The sequence below is a fragment of the Vanessa atalanta genome, chromosome 13 (genome assembly GCF_905147765.1).
Source record: "Vanessa atalanta chromosome 13, ilVanAtal1.2, whole genome shotgun sequence".
Classification (NCBI taxonomy): domain Eukaryota; kingdom Metazoa; phylum Arthropoda; class Insecta; order Lepidoptera; family Nymphalidae; genus Vanessa; species Vanessa atalanta.
This window is the reverse complement of record NC_061883.1, coordinates 5,544,162-5,564,319: the sequence shown is the minus strand read 5'-3', so window position 1 is coordinate 5,564,319 and position 20,158 is coordinate 5,544,162. Positions and strand designations below refer to the sequence as shown.

Genomic DNA, 20,158 nt, shown 5'->3' with positions numbered 1-20,158 from the left:
CTACTATGTAGGTACTTTATTTAATAATCTCATTGATATGGTTTTTAACTTTGAAAAGGAAATACAATTTTTCATCTATAACAGTTGGACAATTGCAAGAATTTTCCAGACATTTCGAAATACTATAAATACAAAACTAATGTCTATAGAGTAAAAGTAACAAAAAAAAAATGACAAAATATACAAATTGTCACATGCCAGAAGTTAATGGGCACGTAGAAACACTTTCTAACCATCTTAACTTCACTAAATAAATACGAAAGCCAAAGACGTAGCGAGGGGAAGCCTTGGTCGACACGACCATACCAAAATAATGTTAAACCATAAATTAATACGATTCATTAATTACTTTATTCTAAGTACTAGTGAGATACTACGTGTCTTGGTCAAAGAAAGGTGGAACCGTTAAAAGACCAACAGCTATGAATAAGAGAAGAGATAATTCTTAATTCATTGAATTTGGCACAATTAAAATATAAACACAACAATTATAACGTGTTAAAAATATCGCTCGGTCGATGGAAAAAAAAAATTTAAAAAGACATCTCCATTAAACTTCGTACTTTTTTGTATTACAAGTATGAATCTTTTCTTACAATTATGAGTTCCTTTAGGCCAGCTAAATGAGGCTTCCACTCGCCAGACAAATACCGGCCACGCCAATGACAGAAAGTACTTTCAAATAATATAAAATTTACACTTATATTTACTATAATTTAATACATTATGATAAAGCTGTCCAACACAAAATATACTAGTTGTAACATTGGCAGTGTGTGTTCTATTTGAGATAACAATTATACAGTCATTAATATAAACACAATCGTGTTCATAATTTTACAACTTCGTATTGCATACACCAAGTAAAACGTACATACAACATAATACTTATTATTCAGGAGAAACTTTTACATAGGATCGGGAGAGCTGAAAAAAAGATACAGAATTTGATAAATTTTATGGTACTACTTATATTCTAAAAAAATAATAATTAGATCTATATCCATTTTACGACGATTTGTGTTTAAAGAGTTAGGCGTTTAAGTATTTTCGTTAAAGCCAAATGACGTCTAAAAATACTTTAATACAAATGTAGTTTGAGTACTTAAATGCACATTATTGAGAACTAACGGCCTCATTTACAAACGTTTCTCGACGTATGTTTAGTAATACTGATTTCTCTCTTTCTATCACGATTGACATTACATTCGAGGGAAGAAGACACAGCATTGTTTAACTAAACAACCGCTTTTATATTTTACGTTTATAAGTAAGATCGTTAGATAAAAATAATGATGGTGACCTGTATGAATAATAGAGACAAGGATTCTATAATGTATTTAAATCGAAATGGAATGACAAGACAATCTAACAATGTTATGCGACACTTATTTGCTTAACTTACGTATTCAATATTAAAAGACAAAAATACATTAACAATAGTAAAAAATAATAAATTAACGAAATCAGTAAATTTGTTGAATTAAAGCCATAACCAAGAATACACATACAAAGCAGAAATGGATATTACCTCCACTATCGCTTAATATACTCAGTTCTTCACTAGACGTCACTAAAAACACAACTATTTAATGAAATTCATTTCTTAATAATTATATTATTTTATATAATATTACTATTCACTAATCATTTTCGAGTAATTACAGGTCTTCTTCTTACAAATCATTACATTAATAAGTGTTAAGAAAATATAGAGATTATCATGAAATTAATTTCAATTCCAAAACAGTCATCATCCGAATAAAAAACAAACGGAACTGGTCATTATTAAAAATAATCACCGATAGATCGGTACACACGCATACCTACTCTATTAAAATACGACAAAAATATAGGTCACACGGTTCAGTGCGCCGCGGTAGAGGGTAACTTCTTAAGAGTACGATTAATTCCTTTAAATATCTCAGTAGTCATAGCCCGTAATAACTCATCAGCGGAGTCCATTCACACGTAACACTAATTGTGCAGTAACACTACTCGCAGGTCCAACGCCTGCCCGAGCGCCTCGCGCGCCTCGTCCGCCGCCACTACCGCCACACCACACGCCACGCCCGCCTCACGGATAATGCGTATCGACCGATCACTACTCCACTACATGTACACACTACGACGAATAACTTAAAGCGAATAAATAAAAGCGACGCTCTTTGGAACGGTTTACATTCGAGGTACGCGAGTACGGAATGACTTTGAATGCGTTCCGCCCGTCGCAGGAGCGCTCGCGAGCCAGCTCTAAACGAAACGACGACGCCCTAATTATTTTAATCTTAAAACTAAAAAGTTAACAAAATATGGCCGACAGGCGACACTCGCTCATATACATATCGTTTACTTAAAATCGACGCCACTAAAATTGTGTTGAGATTCCGATTATTTTTGTTCAAATTCAAAACTACCCGTGATATTTTTATTTATGGTTAGCATAAATAAAATTAATTAATTTAATGTAATTCAACTGAAATTGAACTAAGCAAATTTTTGAGGCACATCATCTATATTACTTTTGTAAATTAAACTATGGCCATTATACGTCAACGTATTAAATAACACAAATCAGCTCAATAGAAAACAAATATTCGAGTCGAACACTATCCGATTGGAATCATAGCAGACCTTGTAAATGTCCAGGTCTACCTTTGCGTTTTCAGCTTGCACCCCGACAGCCACACAGAAAGCCACACTCAATACAGTCTGGACAAGCTTATAAGCTAAAATCGACGATATAAGTTTCCATTCCACCAAAATTGCACTTTCATTTCGAACCACACCGCAATTCAATTGTACTTTTTGTATAAACAATAATAGTAAATAGTCGAGTAAATTTTAATAAAAGTTTAAATGATATGCCAAATTTCCAATAACGTCGCTTAGACGGTGAGTTTAAGTTACAGTAAAATATAAGAATAATCTTTTAAACGGGAACACGCAGCCCCAAACGAATGATTCGAAACGGAACGATTAACTTAGTAATTGATCGTCGTACAATCGTCGATGAGTGTTCAAAGTGTGTGGTTTGCGGGCGGAGTGTGGTGCGGAGTGAGGTGTGGTGCGTGTGTTCGCTAGCGCGCTCACGGCACGAGGTCGGGCAGGCGCCCGCGGCCCTAGGGGCGTCCGCCGCCCTCCCCGCTCACCACCTGCGCACGACACACCCGCTGACACACAGCTCGCAAGAACGACTAACCAATCATAAACCGTATCTCAAATATTAACAGACATGACGTCATTATCTTTGTTTTAATTATATAGCTATATAATACAACTATATTAGTTACGAGGGTAAATTAAGATACGACCTATGACGTTAGTTAGCAATCGATGTACTTCTAGATTTTTCGATCAAACAGATATAAATCGTTTAACACATACAAACAATCTGATTGAAAAGCTTCATAACGACACAAATTTTTTTTTTACACTTAGCGTTATGGTCAAAGAGATAGAAAGAAATTCAACAAGGGTAAGCTCCAAGTCAAGACGCATTGAGAATTATTATTTTTATTTATATAGTGTATTAAAAGCCAGGCTCAATACAACAGTGATAAAGTTCCAACTTTATAACGATCAAATTAAAGGCAATTTAAGAACTGAGGAGCATAACGCTAAGTAGTCGAATGACATTCGGTATAAGACGAGCACAGACATTGTAGGATTATATTTATGTTGTAGTTTTTAACAACTGAGCTCAAATATTTTTGATAACAATTATATACATTATGTCAATTTTATGCTAATTTAATTAACTATAATTCAAAGTAACCGACCAATATCTTTACTCGTCTTGACATTTACCAACTGACTCATACGGTCCGACTTTAGTTGACCAATACATTAGTTGAATGTACTCGCTCTAAGGGATTAATAACACTTTGGTTTAGCACTGCCAACTAAGATGAAGGAGTGGAAAGAAACCATATAAGTATCAATCCAATTGATTGATATTTCACTAACATTGTATAAACAAAACATTAACACGAAACCACTAACGTAGGTTTGGTTTCCAAATCCGGCTGAAGTTAACAAAAAATTGAAGTTAAGAAAAGCCTTCATGAAATTAATGTGTGTTGCTCTAACGTAAGTGTCAAATGACTTGTCATCATCATGTCAAATTTGGTCAACTATAATCGACTCGCGTGAACACATTTATAAATGATACCATTTGAGGTGATGTGTCGTTAACGTCACAAATGAAAAAAGGCCTTTTAAGCGGAAATTATTTGCTACAAATTCTGTACATTTCCACAATTAAAGACGAAACAAAGCCTCAAAAACCTGTACCGCACTTGCCATGAGTTTGTTATATATAAGAAAATTATAAAATAATTTATCAAAGACTGCGACGTTTTTAAATATTGTGATTCAATACTTTATGGGTTCAATAAAATTACTAGCGGAACGGCTAAAATATTTCAAGGTATTCAAGTTGTTACACTTTGTTAGAAGAATTACTTTATATTAATTGATGTTTAAAATTCAAATGTCAATAAACTGCTCGGTCTCAATTGAACCGGTAAAAACTAGTTTATTAATACTTGCGACGTATCCTTTTCGATACTCACTTTCCGTTCCTTGTAGTAGAGCTCTTCGCTCTCCTTGTCGCACAGCAGCAGCACGACGGCTCCGAACAGGAAGATGGCGGCGCCCCAGCCTACGCCATACGCCCATCCGAACTCCCACACCGACCTGTTACCTAATCACCGACAACACGTTATCGCTATCTGCATTAAAATATTGTAACCGAGAATTCGTTTAGTTTTATTAAAAGTAAATGTCGTAGGAACCAATATGTGTTTCAGTACCAAGTTTATAACTCTAGACAGCTACTGAGAATTTTTTAAAGCCTTGACCAGGATTCGACTCCCTTGAATCTCGGAATCGAGTGCCATATCTCATCATCAATCATAGAAGAGGCAGTTTATAAAATTTAAACTTACATATGATATATTCATATATGTACATAATTGTTAAATTTAAAAATAAATAAAATAAACAAAAACTTTTTATTTGTTTATTTTATTTTTTAACTAACCACTAATAGCACTAAATATAACGATAATAATAATAAGAATATTTGAAAATAATACACAAGTTGTAAAAGCTTCTGAATTATGTTTGTCCGAATTTATTTTTTGGAACTTTGATCATTTATAAATCTAGCTAATGTCACACTAGATAAAAAAAAAACAAATAAAACAAAGAAATCAAATCTTAGTGTACGTGACGCTACATTTGACACTCGCCCAACATCATAACTACTTTACTAGTGTGCGTGTATTAGTCGCCACTATTTTTTTCGATGCGTTCTCATTTTCGACCGTCTATCTAGACATATAAAAAGTTTGGAAATTTACTTCTACACAATATTATCTATACAATATTATCAAATACTTACCCAGATTCAATTCTGCGGCGAAGCATACTGGGTATATGACAAGCGCTATTAAGATGCACATCACTGTAAGAAAGAAAATATTTTAGCATTTTGAAAGAAACATTTCAATAGACTCTGCGTCGCTTCTTGTGGTCCAATAAGAGCTGAATGACATCAGATCAGGCGGGTAGTTCTGTCGTTCAACTTTAGATCCTTGCTGTTCAGAAAATGCCTATATACTCCCAAAATTTTTATCGATATCAAGTTCGTTACAAAACAATAAGTATATTAATAATATCGGACCCAGATTTTAAATCTTATGAATGCAAAATCACTCGAAATATGCGGGATGTTAAGTTCTCATTTAGTGCAGCAAAATTAAATTTCACGCTTAAATTACTCGGTCAAAAATTAGAAATATACTGGCTTTTAATTCAACTAGCAGGCTCCTGCATCCTAAAACGCTAGCTACTCACTGCGACATAAATCGAAATGTATTGATAATATAGCTCATTTAGTGCTTTCTATTAATGAAGAAAAAAAAACAGTTTTCTTTTATTTTTAAACAACAAAACATGCTAACCTAACACTGCGCAGAGAAGGTTGATGTCTGTGTTACTTATTAGTTAATGATGATAATCATTTAGTGCTCAATTAGTGCTGCTCATTTATAAAGACAAATATAAAAAAGTGGTTAGAACGCGTACATCTTAACCGATGATTTCGGGTTCAGGCACCCAGATAAGCACCCAGGCAAGCACCACTGAATTTTCACGTGCTTAATTTGTGTTTATAATTCATATCGTGCTCGGCGGTGAAGGAAAACATCGTGAGGAAACCTGCATGTGTCTAATTTCAACGAAATTCTGCCATATTTGTATTCCACCAACCCGCATTGGAGCAGCGTGGTGGAATATGCTCCAAACCTTCTCCTCAAGGGAGAGGAGGCCTTTAGCCCAGCAGTGGGAAATTTACAGGCTGCTTTTTAATGCTATACCACGTGAATCCTAACCAAAGATTGCAGCTTCAAACTCGCATGCAAAATGCATGTGCTTAATTTGTTTATATTATTCATCTAATGCTCGCAGGGCAATGAAACATAATGCGTGTCTAACGCTATCGTGATGCGCGTATTCCAAAAGCATTATTTATGTCGCCTATCTCTTTCTAACTTTTCAGACCAATTTTCGCCATCGAGTTTCGGGTTTGTTCATTGAGCACTAGTCGTGTAATGTGACAGTACTGACATTGATATACGTAACTAAACGCCACCGTGACGGGCACGCCGACCGATGTGCACGAGGCGGAACTAGTAACTTAACACTTAAAGAACAGCGAGACAATGATTCTTTTATACACATTTAGAACAAATAAATAAAACGCAAGACTTTTGTGTTTAACATGAAATAAATTAATTATAAAGTATAAGTTGCTTACTAGTACATAGGGTCTTCATTCATAAGAATATATTTATTTTAAATTTATCATAAACAATTTCGGTTCCCAAAATGATCTACTATAAACATTAACATTAATATAGTTCAATCTATGGTTTTCAAATGTGAAACTATTGTCGAATTATCATTATTTCGCCATCCATCCTACAAGCACTGTTAAAGTTTATTATTTAAATATACAAAGATATGTGTTTCATGGTCAATGTAAGCGAATGATGAATATAACATACGCGCAAGTGACATGGCGAGCACCGCGAACCGGTAGTAGCGGAACTTAGTGCGGTGGTCGGCCGAGCGCAGGCCGAGCCCCGTGAGCAGCGCGCCGCACACGTCCGCCGCTAGCGTCGCCACACACAGCCCCGCCGCAGCCCTGCACGAAGCGATCGCATTTGTTAAGCCAATGTTCATTACATTATTGTCATTGCACATTTAACAATCGGTCATTAACCTAGTTATTACGATAAAGTATGTGTGTATCTATAAGTATCATGTATCTAAATTATGTAGTGCCTATAGGTACTATACACACATTATTATACCCACCTACACTTGTTTAGTACGGTTGTAATTTCCTGCCTTATATTATAAAGTTATATTAATGTGGTTAAAAATCACTTTTTTATCGTTTTTATTTATGGTATAAAATATTTGATTTCGTTAAAATGCATTCAGAATTTTGTTAAATTGTTTATTAGCCATACAAATTCGATTAATCAACATCATATTGTAAAAATATTTATTCTAAACAACAATAATGACCGACTTCGATTGACAATTAAATGAGAAATCATTTATCAATAGAATATGTATAATAAAATACAAAAATATATTTCATATCTTAATCTTTAAAAAGACTGATGTTGATAAAATTTACGATAACCTGCATTTGTATGTTTTATCAATACCGGAATGCAATTCTATCAACATTTTACACCTGAACATTATAAATAATTATTAAATACACTTTTGTATGAAACGTAGCTTTTATTGAAACCAACTATTAACATGGTTAAGCAATTATAACATAATAATTATTTTACATTAAGGACTTAATAAGTATGAAGATGAAAATACTACAGTAGGTAGGTGCAGTGCACACACAAGTAACAAGAGTGATGGCATTTTATCGACGATACTATGTTCGAACAGTGCGCCAGCAATTGAGGCAATAATACGTGTTGTCCTCGCTGATATAATTTCGTCATATATCTATAAATAATATATTGACGTATATAGTATGCATTTCTGTATATACTCTACTCTTAGTATAACTGTTATTGGATACATTTTTATTCTTTTGATGTATCATATTTTTCTATATCTCATTGAGTAGAGATTAATATGAATAATCAAATGGTTATTATTAATGTTTGCTTTATAGTGTTTCTTTCTTAAAGCCCACGCTTCGGATCGCCACCGTTTTTTTTTATCAAATACACTTATACCACGGCCACTAGATCACGGTTGTCTCGATACTTGTAACAAAGACTTCCTGAGCTTCCTTAAAAGGCGACCTCTTAATGTGCTGACTTTTAAAATGGTTGATGGAGGTTGGAAAATAGGAGCCGACTCTTTGACTCAATGTCCTATAGAGGATGTTCATCTGTAGACGAACACAGGTTGATGAAAGCTACACATATTATTAGATTAATAATACGCAACTGTAAATTTTATCGGTAGTAGCTCTTCATAAATTTGGACATGATTTATTATAATATTCAATTAGCACTAAAATCAAAACAAGTCAAAATATACTTTTACAATCCCTTTAGAATCGTCACTTTACAGAACTGTATATAAATAAAAAGCTAACATTTTAAATAAAAATATCAATACCTAAATTCTATTAATACTTTAAGGTGAAATGATAAAAAAGAAATAATTTTATAGCCCTTTATGCGCTTGTTAGCCTAAATTAATAACGAATTAATTGTAAATTAATAACTAATTATTAATAAATTATTTTTTGTCAATATAAGGTCGTCTTAAAAGAGATCGGATGCGCGTCATGTTATAAAATTTGACTGTTAGTAAATATTAATTAATATGTGAGTCATTCCACGTAAATGTGGTGAAAGTTAAATCTCAGTCGCATGACGCAGCAAAAAGAAGGATTTAAAACGATTCTCTGTAAAAAAAATCTTTAAAGTAGGTAGATTTTTCTTATAAAATTTTGTTATATGAATCCTATCACTTTCTTGTACAAGTATATGAATTAGAACTTACTTGATGTATGGCGCGGGTCTCGCAGCGTAGCAACCAGGCTGTGCTGTAATGTCGAAGGGAAGTGGTGTGGGAGCCTCTGGATCTATACAGTGCATGAACAGGCCTTGTCTCCAGCCAGCCGCCATTAACCAATCGGCTGACGCCAGGCCTAACACCATGAGTATCACCACAAGAAGGCCGCATATTAACGCTATCACCTGAAATAAAAAATAAAAAACATTTTAAAACGACTTTTTGATTGATGTTTTATTATAGTTGTCAGAGATCATACTTATTATTTAATAAGACGTGTTTGTTTTATTACATTCATTGATCTGATTGTTTTTATCCTGACAGTAAATAATAATATTATTAGTTCTGCGTCACGTTTCATAAGGTCGTAACATTATTTGGGACAAATGCCTATTAATGTGTAATCATCGATTGATTAGGTTACAATAGGTCAGACCGACTATAGCGTTTATTTACCGACAACTACGTCGGGTGAATATCGGCGTACGTTTTGTAGAATACTATTCCCATAAGCTGATAAATCACCAACGACACATTTACTATGATTTATAACACAGACTACGATTTGGTATTGAAGACAACTCAGAACTTACATCGACAAGTTTCACGACATAAAGCCGACAGTCGGCCAATGACAAAACTGTCGGCCTGACTTATTATAAACATATTTATTTATGGCACTGATTTAAAGGTGCAGTTGTAAATAGCAGTTTTGGTAAGTTAAAAATTATAAATGGCACGTTTAAAAACTTCAGTTCAGCAGTTAAAACTAAGCAGTGAATTAAACAAACATGTGTAATAAAAAATAAAATAAATATAATAAAAAATTGATCAGTGAATATATAATTCAGCAGGAAAATAATTAAATGGGCGGTAAAAATTTTCGACGGAATTTGTCGGTAAGAAATCTAGAGTATGCTAAGCAGTAAAGTAACCTAACCTTACCTAAAAGGCACGGGCAACAGTGAGCCCGTGGAAGTAGCATTTTTTATAAAAACAAACCTAATCTAACCTCATTCCATCATTTTTACCGCTCATTTAGTTATTGGACTGCTCAATTATTTTAAGAATCATTGTATGATAAAAGAACCGACAAATTGATTTTTTATTACTGTCCGTGTTTTACTGTCACAATAATTAATCAACCGCGATTAAATTAAATAAATGCTCAATATGTTTTTCAACTGATCGTAATAATATCTCGAATATTTAAATAACAGCACAAAAAATTAGTTCCCTTTATTTATTAGGTAGGTCTTTAAAGGTGGAAACACCATAATTATCATTGTTCTCAATGAATAAAAATCAGTTCGTAAGTGTACACAAATGTTTATAACGTACACAATCAACTGAAAAACCATTTAACTTAAACAAAGGTAAAAGGTAAACACCACTCAATGTACGAAATAAACATTTCATCAAACCAAGAAACACAAAGATGGGGAAGCCAATTAAAATTACAAGTTTTTTTTTTATAGAATATGTCAATACCAGGAATATTTATTGTGACGTTGTTATATTACAACCATTTTCTCATTTCATATCATCATTACATGATTTCCCATATAATATATTTGCAGAACTATCGAATTATACATGAAACACAAATTGTATAAATATTTTAACTAACGAAGACGCGCTCCTCCGCTTTAAATCATCGGCGTGCATTATTTGAGTGACGCTCGAGCTTACAAGATATCTTAGTGTGTTTGAAACGACTAAGAGTCAAGACAGCAAAAAGAATACAAAAATCTACACGACTTGTATTTGTGTTATTATTATTATTACTTTTACATAGTGTTGTTTATTCCATATTAAAACACTCTTCAACTATCATATTGAAAAAGTTGAAAAATAATATTTGACATACTCTGCCACAGATTTCAGTTTGGTGATAAATTGACAGGATGGTTCAGAATCAACTGAATTGTGAGATTGTGATGCGACAGATGCCTTGTCGTATATCTCGAATACAATTTCAATTTAAATTCAATTCAACTTCTCTATGATGTCAAAAAGAACATCAAGTAGTACGGAATATAATAGAAGTAGACAAAATAAAGAATAAGATGAATAGTAGCAAACAAAATTTGTTAATTTTTTTTTTACAATGTTTTTTTACTGCAATAAAACTGATCTATTATACTTCTCCGACTACTATGAATCTAAGAAATGAAAATACAGCATATAAAGTAAAAACTTTTTCTAAAATGAACATAAAGGCAAAATGTTTCCCATTCCGACGGGGCCGCATAGTTTGTCATCCATCAAGCACGCGTCTCGCTATAAGCAAAAGTTGAACTAGAAATTATAACGGATTGTACGATGAGACGATACAAAAGCGAGGGTAAGAAAAACGTGAAAGTGAGAGGCCGCATGGTGTCTCGAGGAGAAGCGGGGGCGTGCGATGTTCATCGATCGGGGGCCGGGACTGCGCGCTCGGACTTGACTGCCATCAGCTGTTTGTGGAGTCAAACGTCTCAAGCCAGTCCGACATAAACTGTTGTATAAGCGACGACTTACCGGGTGTTTTCATCTTTTGTTTATTATATATCATCTATATAAAAATGGGCAAAGACAAAACGGTTCCGTATGTATGTCTCCTCTGGTTTGTCAACAATTTTTTTTGGCTGCTGTTGACGAGCTAAAGCTCGTAGTATTAGACGCAGTATTAGTTATCAATAAAATCCATTTTCTAAGAAAAAAAAATGTTCGAAACGTGCAAATTCATACTAATGTTTATTTAAATTATAATGATTATGATGGACCACTGGGCAAACTCTAATAAAATAAAAAATTAAAAACATAATGTTTCAGTTTTTGATTAAATGGAGCATTATTTTCTAGAAAAAATAGTCAAATAGTAACGATTCCATAGTTTTTGGAAAATAATAGATACTATTTCTTTTAGGTCAATTTCTATATGCTATAAAACAGTGACTTGTACTTCTTAAACCCTTGTAATTTTCCCATTCAATCGAACAATGCACAGGATGCCATTAAGAGGGATTTAATTCATTAAACAACAAGACGGCTTTGATTTGGGGGCTTCTGGTTCAGACACGTGTAACAGGGTCTTGGGACACAAAACATATACAATAAATGGGAGTGAATAATACAAATTTAACGTTTGCCTTATTTCGATCACTCATACTCAATTCTATGAAATTTTCACTTCAATAGTTCTATGACTTTCAATACAATTGTTCCAATATCAATACGCCTTCATTCATGACGTCAAATAACTTGTGCATAACAAGGCTCAATTACCAATTAGTTGCTGCCAGTCTGATATTATGAATAAAATTAAAAAGTCCAAATTACACGTCATTTTCCTGCAAACGACCAATGTCCATTCGGAGTAAAGTCGTAGTTAATAAGAATTTGATCAATGTTTCAGATCTTTTTATTTTATTTTAATGTGCAGATGAGCCACTTGATGATAAGTGGTCACTAACGCTAATAGACAATGGCACTTATACAAATTTTAACTATCAATCGCAAATGCACTACCACCTTGGAAGCTTGGAACATTGGGTCACTTCTGTTAAAGTCGGAACACAACGTACGGACTTGGACAAAGCCCTACCATTAAATATACTCAATTATCGGAACATAAAGGCTTGTGTCCGTTTCAGGATTATATATTATTATTGATCGTTCTTTTAACAGTCCGAGACGGTAACTCTCTTGAATTGCCGCATGTACTTAACGATGACTAATTAGCTCGTTATGCCAATCACTTATCGCAAGACTTAGCGATGTTATAAAACCAACCCTTAATATTTTCATAAGTCATTACCAGTTGATCTACAAACCGAATCCTCAATTCCTCGTAACACCGAAAAATACTAATAAGGAGATTACGAGATTCATGGTTCTTCAGAATTTTCTGTTTTTCAGCCTTCGTAAGCAATGATGAAAAATGTGCCACTTAACAAGAGCTGTGAAATCCAGTGGCCGAGGAAAATGTACAAAAAGTTAAAAATTTTGTACAAGCCAACTGAAGCATTAAAATATGGCAGATTTTTGAAGAAATTTTAATTAAATTAAAGAAAGAGAAATTAAAATCATGCGACAACTGAAATATGAACAAAAATAGTACGCGCTGGGTACTGTGAAGCTCACACTGATTGACAAGCAACGACAACTCGGGAGCTGCAAGATTTTTTTTGAAGCTAGTCTTTATTATCTAAACTATTATTATCCCGAAATTTACGATCTTGCCACCGTAGTTTGCATGGATTCTACAGAGTTTAAACAAAAGTTCGAAGAAATTCAAGGTGCAAAAGGGTCTAAGCTAAAGGTGACTATTTTTTTGGGATGACGACGGAAATTTATGAATAGTTTATCCTCCTAATAAAATGAACATTGAACGGCCAATATTATGCTAAATTATTGACTAAGGCTCGTGAGGCTGTTGTGCAGTATCGACTTTGGAAGTTAGCACGTTGAATACTCTCGCTGCAAGACAACGCGCCCGTTCACGCCGCAAGTGATGCGAGGTAGGCCTTAAAATATATCAGATATTAACCACACGACGCACAATCACAGGAAAAAACTTACGGGCAGGATATTTTCGGATGACAACAAAAAGAAAGCGATCGTCGTCGCCGTCGTCGTCAATCAATTCATCACTTTGAAAACGATGAATATTTTTGGTATCCTTTAACGGTATTTTAAAAAATAAGTTATAAAAAGTGTACTTCATTTGAGGGAAACTATATTGAAAAATAATACAGTTTTTTAACAAAAACTTCTATGCATACTACATACTTCTGATACTAATACGGTGATTATATAGAAATTTTGTATTAATTTAAATGTACGTAATTATCGTGAATTTTGTTACTGAGAAACAATTACTGAGCGTTGAATGCCTGGTAGTATGTTTTTAAATATCGTTTTAATTAAAAAATAACTTGATATTAATGTTCAATGAAAATTGGTTTGTTTTTAATGTTTAATTAATAAATATATCAAAATCTAAAGAACCTACAACCTACAAGACGAACGTCATGATAAATCTATTAAAGAAATTCTATGAAACTCGACTTCTTGCAAAGTAGACTAGCACTTGGGGCACTTATTGCAGACATGATTTGATTAACAATATGTATTATGATAATATTATGTAAGACTGCTGTACTTAAAAATATCAACTACGAAAAGTACCTACTATTTTATAAAAGTAATAATGTTGAACATTTTGTATAACCTGTGCAATTTGGTTGGCTGGCATCTCGTCTTGTTCAGAAGCAAATTGGGGCGGTGGCGGTAATACGGGCGGCAGGGCGCGCGGGTGCGAGCAAAGCCCGCCCGGGCCGGCGCCCGCGCGCCCCTGCATGCGCGCACGCTTTGACGGAACACGAAAACCACGCCAAAATGTGTACACTTAACACATTGCTTGGCACGTTACAAGAAATATAGAACTTCACACACTTATAAAAATTAAGTTTTCAAGTTATAGACAGTATTTGAACGAAATCTTTTAAGTAGCTACACTTTTATAGGTAGTGTGGAGTAAAGTAAACGAAATGATTGTTATTATGCTGAAACAAAAAAGTAATTACGGGGCTGTCTTGAACTATTTAAAAATTCAAGTAATTATATATAATGAATAAATATGCCTAGAAATAACATCGAACTACGGTAGGTTATTTAATAAAAAGCAGGAAGTTAGAAACACTCGGAATCCTGAAATTAGGTCAGAGTGCGAATTAAATGTAGAGAGAGAATACCAGCGGGTTATACTGTTCAGTAATTATGAAAAAAAGTATTGAATGAGAGCAGCTGCATCGTACAACGCTAAATGAAAAATCTCATTCCTAGTTAATATTAATATACTAGTAAGTATTTTGTGTTTTTAAAATACGATATTTTAATACATTTTCTTTAGATGAATGTAGTTAACCCAAAAATTAAGTCCGATAGCCCAGTATTTAGAAAATATCATTCTTATAGTTCAAGCCGGGCACTACTGATTTTTCATAATTATTTGTGATTATAGTTCATCTCCTGCTCGTCGGTGAAAGAAAACGTGGTGTGGAAACCTGTACGTGTCGGGTGACAATCTGCCAAAAGTATATTCACCAAAAAACCGCATATCCAAATATCCAAATCTCCTGTGGCACAATGGCACATTGACAGGCTATTTCTTAACTTTTACTACTAACCCATAATAATTTAAATATATTCGTATATAAAATTACAACTTGTACTGACCATCTGAAATGCTATAGATTTTATTTACAGGTTACTTAAAAATATAACAAATGTTTAAAATAAAAAAAATGATTTAAAAACAGTAACAATGGCTACTTAGCACGACAGAAAAAAATAATTAATTTAAGCAATTTCAATTTTTATTATTATTTCAATATCATAATTACAAAAACAAGATTTTGTGTAATGTAAAGTTAATTTCAATATTAAGAGTACTACGAAAGTATTAATGAAATTAAAAAATAATGACGGTAAACTGTGGTTGAAAATAAACAAAAGGATTCGTTCGTACTCATTTATTAAGTCTATTAACGGATGTAGAAGACTTGCAGAGCGCCAACGTTAAATCCAATAATAGAAAGCCTAACCTAACATTAACAAACAATAAACTGTAACTAGAATGTCCCGAGTGATCGAATGCATGGGAGATTTTTTTTATTCGTTGTCTTTGGCTGTCGCGAGCCTGGAGAAAGTAAGGAAAATATTAAAATTGTTCTTCATCTACATTTGATAATGTTCCTAATTAAAAAAAAAGATTTTATTTAATCCATGTAAAAATTTAGTATACTAGGTTAGATATATTTGTCACTAGCACCAAAAATATGTTTAAAATTGACCGTCTGAATGGGTTGAATTGAATGGAACTTATTTAAAATTATGTTGCAAGAGTTAAATAGAACCTTTTAACAACAGAAACACGCATCAGGTGAAATTGTTTGTTGTTTTTTTGTCTGTTTGCACGCAATATTACCATTTTCAAAATGTCCTGGGTTTAAAGACATTCAACTTAATTACTTGAACACGTACGACATATATTTTTCTAAAAAAAAATCCAGAGAACAAGATAAGTTAAAAGATTTCCAAAAATCTAACCTATTACAATTAATTCTCAAAGTAACTTCAAAATATATAACTTAAATTGTACTACGCATAAAAATTACCATCGCGGAAAACAATTATTATGTTAGAACGAAAATTTGAAACTATTTAAACTTGATTCCATTCAATCCAATTGAATTGAAACTTTAATTTGATATCAATATTAAACATTAGTACATGTTTTTTTTTATTTTTTAACGTTTGCAAATTTAATGTAAAATTATTAGCTCTTTAGATATATAACCGGGGTGACGAGGATTGGAAAAAAATCTGTGTCATGAGAATTAGTACAAGAAATTAGGCCAAACTATGACGTCCTTGGTAACAAACAGTGTATTAATTCCTCAGTTATTTTCATTGTTTGTTAGGTTAGAGATGAAAATAAGCTCCACTCAAGATATATCAAAATTTAAAAATACTTGCTATTAAATAAATATTACATATCATATCATTTCACCAAATTTTTGGTTATGTTACGAGTTTTGCGCATTGAGACGCGCCGACTTCGTGATCCTACAAAAACCACCTTTGATTTCTTTAAATAATAACTTCGTCGTATAATTGCACCACTTCAATTGTTAAGGAATGAAATAGAAAACTGGAACAAAGAGAGACAAGTAGTGTTTGGGGAATAAATAGACAGCAGGGATACGTCCGAATAGCTAGTTCTCGGCATTTATTGGGCGGTGGAACCGGGCGGCGCGGCGCCTGACGCGAGACTGCCCGCCCGACGCCCTACACCTCACATCTGCCACCCTTCCGAGCGTCAACAAAACGCAGTTTACGGAGGAACGTTTATTAGCCAAAACGCTACTTAAACTTCGATCACTCTACAAAAACCGTGAACAATGCTTAGCTTTTTACTATAACACAGATAGCCTTTGGTGCATTATAAAGTAAACTATAAAAAATATAAACATATTTAAAGCAGCTTTCTTAAAATGATCCTCTTGAATTTCACACCTGAGTTATTTGTAAAGGCGGACGTTGACACTGATGATGTGATGAATCCTGAGATCGTTGACAACAAAATGTTTTAAATGTACGAAAACGACGAGAACACTCTGATCTCGATGGTAGTCTAAACCATTTTCGAGAATTATTCGCACCAAATGTTGTAACCATTCGATCGCCTGGCTTTGAAGTATTATATACAATTTTGGGACTTGCAATGCCCTCAGAGTTTGGAGTTACGCGATATTTAGCCCCGGATATTGCTTTCTTAATGCCATTAACGGTACGATGACTTGGATTTTCTTTATTTTGTTCCATTTGTGTTTCCATTTTCATTACAGAAAGTTGTATTGACGATGGCAATGAAATCAAATCGTTATCTCTTCGGAGGAAATCTCTTATGCGACTCAAAACTGTGGGAGGAGGATCCGTGTTCGTGCCCACAGTACAAAGGCGCGGACTCGCATTGCATTCAATAGGCACGGTAGTAGGACCGTAGGGTTGAGAAGAAAGAGTTAATGCGTGTCGCGGTGATATGTCTTCATTTTGCTGATAAGCCAGTTGTAGCGTGCTTATGCTTAAAATTGGTTCTGGTGGAGGCCATAATTCCCTTGTTGGTGGAACAGGAGAAGGCCTCTCTCCCAACATTCGTCTAGCGAGTTCGGACGGTTGCCATAAAGAACTAGCTGCTAAGTTTCCGTGCGTTTGCATCACGATTCAAGTGACCACTAACAGTGCAAAAGCATATGGGCTAATCCAATACTAGGTTTTTTGCACTTGAAAGTATTCACAGATAAAATGTACACCATCTACCATTTACCTTTTTATTGGATTAGAGATTAATGTTACTAAAGCTCAATGTTTGTCCCGTTCCTCTTACTTTATCAATTTTGATGTTATTCAATTTAATTCAATAATATAGTACATTTCAATTGTTTTCGTTAATCTCTCGAATATATTATTTATGTAGAAAAAGCTATTCATATAAATTATAATAATAATACTATGGAGGCTTTTTTGTTTTCACTAGCTTATATCTAGGTATCCTTGGTGAAATATACATTCAAACAAAAACTATTGGATATAATCGAATTACTTATAACTTATATAGTTAATCTGTATATATATATAAGTTAAATATCACTGACTGACTCGTCACGAAAGCTTCAAATCGATATAACCAGCTGCCTTCAAATTCAGCAGAGTTACTCCTTTCGCGAAATAAATGTTCACTAAGAAAGGATTTTTGGTAATTTCAAATTCAACGGTGGGAATTGGCAAGTGTACATTGATGATGTAAAAGTTATTCATAACTTTTACATCATCAACATTGCATCATCATATGAAATAAGACAGAAAACTTATTAACATATATATTTGTTACTACGACAAATCTTACTGATTTCATAAGAAAAACCTATGTCAATATTCAAACAAACAATAAAGCACACTGACTCTATTATATTGTCATCTAGAAACATTCCCAATGCATGCATAAGTTAATCACTATACAATAACAACTGTGTGACTAATACTCAGAGATAATGTTATATTTTTAGATATAACAAGAGAATTCAAAGGAACAAACACAGATAAAAATTAAATGAATAATTACACATTTTTTTAAAAAGAAATAAACATATAAATGAATTTATAATGAAAAAATTCTTGAAAATTATTCATTTTAACAAAAAACAAAAAAAATGAAACATGTTGCATGTTAGATAAAATTTGTACACCTAAAATGTGGATTTGGGTGGGAAATTTGCTAAATAGGATCTTAACGGGCTACATTGAATTAAGCTATATTTAAAATCCTTTAAAATGAATAAACATTTTATCGAAAATTCCTTGGTAACCAATAATTTTTCACATAAAAGAAGGAAGACTTACCTTCAGTGGTCGAGTGATAGTCACTGTCTCTATCATCGTAGTTGATGCCATTTTGATATATTGTCACCTGTAAGGAAAGTGTGGAATGATCAAATAATTGTATAAAATTTATGTTAAATAATATAACTGGGCTAAATATTTGATTACTTTTCTTGAAAACAGAACAATCTTAAGGATCAAATCTGCACAAATACCACTAACAAACATACAATCATACATGTTGTATCCTACTTTGTGCTTTAATTTAAATAAAAAAGGAAGAACTGAATTGGTAAAGGTAATAGAAATCCTATCTGTTACTGATGATATTCTACAATATAACAAATTTCCACCAACACGTGAGAAAAGCGCCAAGGCTTCATCCTTGGCAGGAGAGCTGGCCTTTGCCCAGCAGCAAAATATTGTGACGGGTTGTCACATGATTTTTCCTTTTTTTATGTTAAATAATAAATTTGTGCACATACATAGAAAACGGTATTCAGTCTACGACTTTATCGTAGAGGTCATATGAAACATCCATAAACCAAGGTTTTAGCATCACCCAAATTATTGAAATATTTATAAAAAGCATCGTCTCTTTTTAACGATTCATAGTTCAGCATTACTTTGAAAAATTGTTTACAAACGATTTAAGTATAAGAAAATACTACGAGCGTGTTAATAATAATGGTTACTTACATGAATTAAGATTTTACAAAAGCCCCTTTCAATCTACTTTTAATACAACACGATTGACTAAAATATCCAATCAATACAATGACAAAATTACACAAAGGTACAATTTCATACAAAATTCTGACACAATAACATAACTCCCAAGTGCAAGTGTTCGAAAGACTACATTCTACAATCTATAATTGTCTATAATATCACATAACCATAGAGCCATATTAGTATGGGCGCTACACGTACGAATTACGAATGCCCAGTATTTATGTATCACGTACTTAAATCTATTAGCAGTATTTTCAAAAAAATAAATATATACAATTTTAATCAAAGCATTATGCATTGAATCTTTCAAAAACCACGGTAACACAGATTATTATTTTTAAATTCTTTATAGTCTATAGTGATATGCTGTGACCGCCGAGTTTACGCTTTGGATTGCGGTTGCCGGTTT

General features: G+C 33.3%; 1 protein-coding gene across 6 annotated transcripts; it reads right to left on the bottom strand.

Moving 5' to 3' along the window:
- Position 1: 1 nt before the first annotated feature.
- On the bottom strand, positions 2-19,872 carry LOC125068010 (transmembrane protein 47). Of its 6 annotated transcripts, none has more exons than XM_047676957.1 (7): positions 19,714-19,872; positions 19,036-19,102; positions 9,073-9,269; positions 7,077-7,216; positions 5,411-5,473; positions 4,578-4,708; positions 2-3,155 (listed from the first exon to the last, which is right to left on the bottom strand). In XM_047676957.1, exons 2-7 carry the CDS (start codon positions 19,084-19,086, stop codon positions 3,123-3,125), a joined length of 615 nt encoding a protein of 204 aa, XP_047532913.1. In that variant the 5' UTR covers positions 19,087-19,102; positions 19,714-19,872; the 3' UTR covers positions 2-3,122. The 6 variants fall into 6 exon arrangements, 4 of the variants coding, with proteins under 4 accessions (XP_047532913.1, XP_047532912.1, XP_047532911.1 ...); XM_047676956.1 differs by having other exon boundaries at positions 2-927; XM_047676955.1 differs by lacking the exons at positions 19,036-19,102; positions 19,714-19,872 and adding exons at positions 14,303-14,636; positions 16,629-17,126 and having other exon boundaries at positions 2-927.
- Between the last annotated feature and the right edge of the window lie 286 nt (positions 19,873-20,158).

What these genes read in the sequence shown, in the direction of transcription:
- LOC125068010 (XM_047676954.1), bottom strand. Translation starts at nt 17,853, where the DNA reads ATGCAAACGCACGGAAACTTAGCAGCTAGTTCTTTATGGCAACCGTCC. An exon ending in AGACCCGCGCCATACATCAA is followed by an intron (nt 7,217 to 9,072) that starts GTAAGTTCTAAT and finishes CGCTTCGTGCAG; the next exon opens with GGCTGCGGCGGGGCTGTGTG. An exon ending in CGCCGCAGAATTGAATCTGG is followed by an intron (nt 4,709 to 5,410) that starts GTAAGTATTTGA and finishes GTCGGTGATTAG; the next exon opens with GTAACAGGTCGGTGTGGGAG.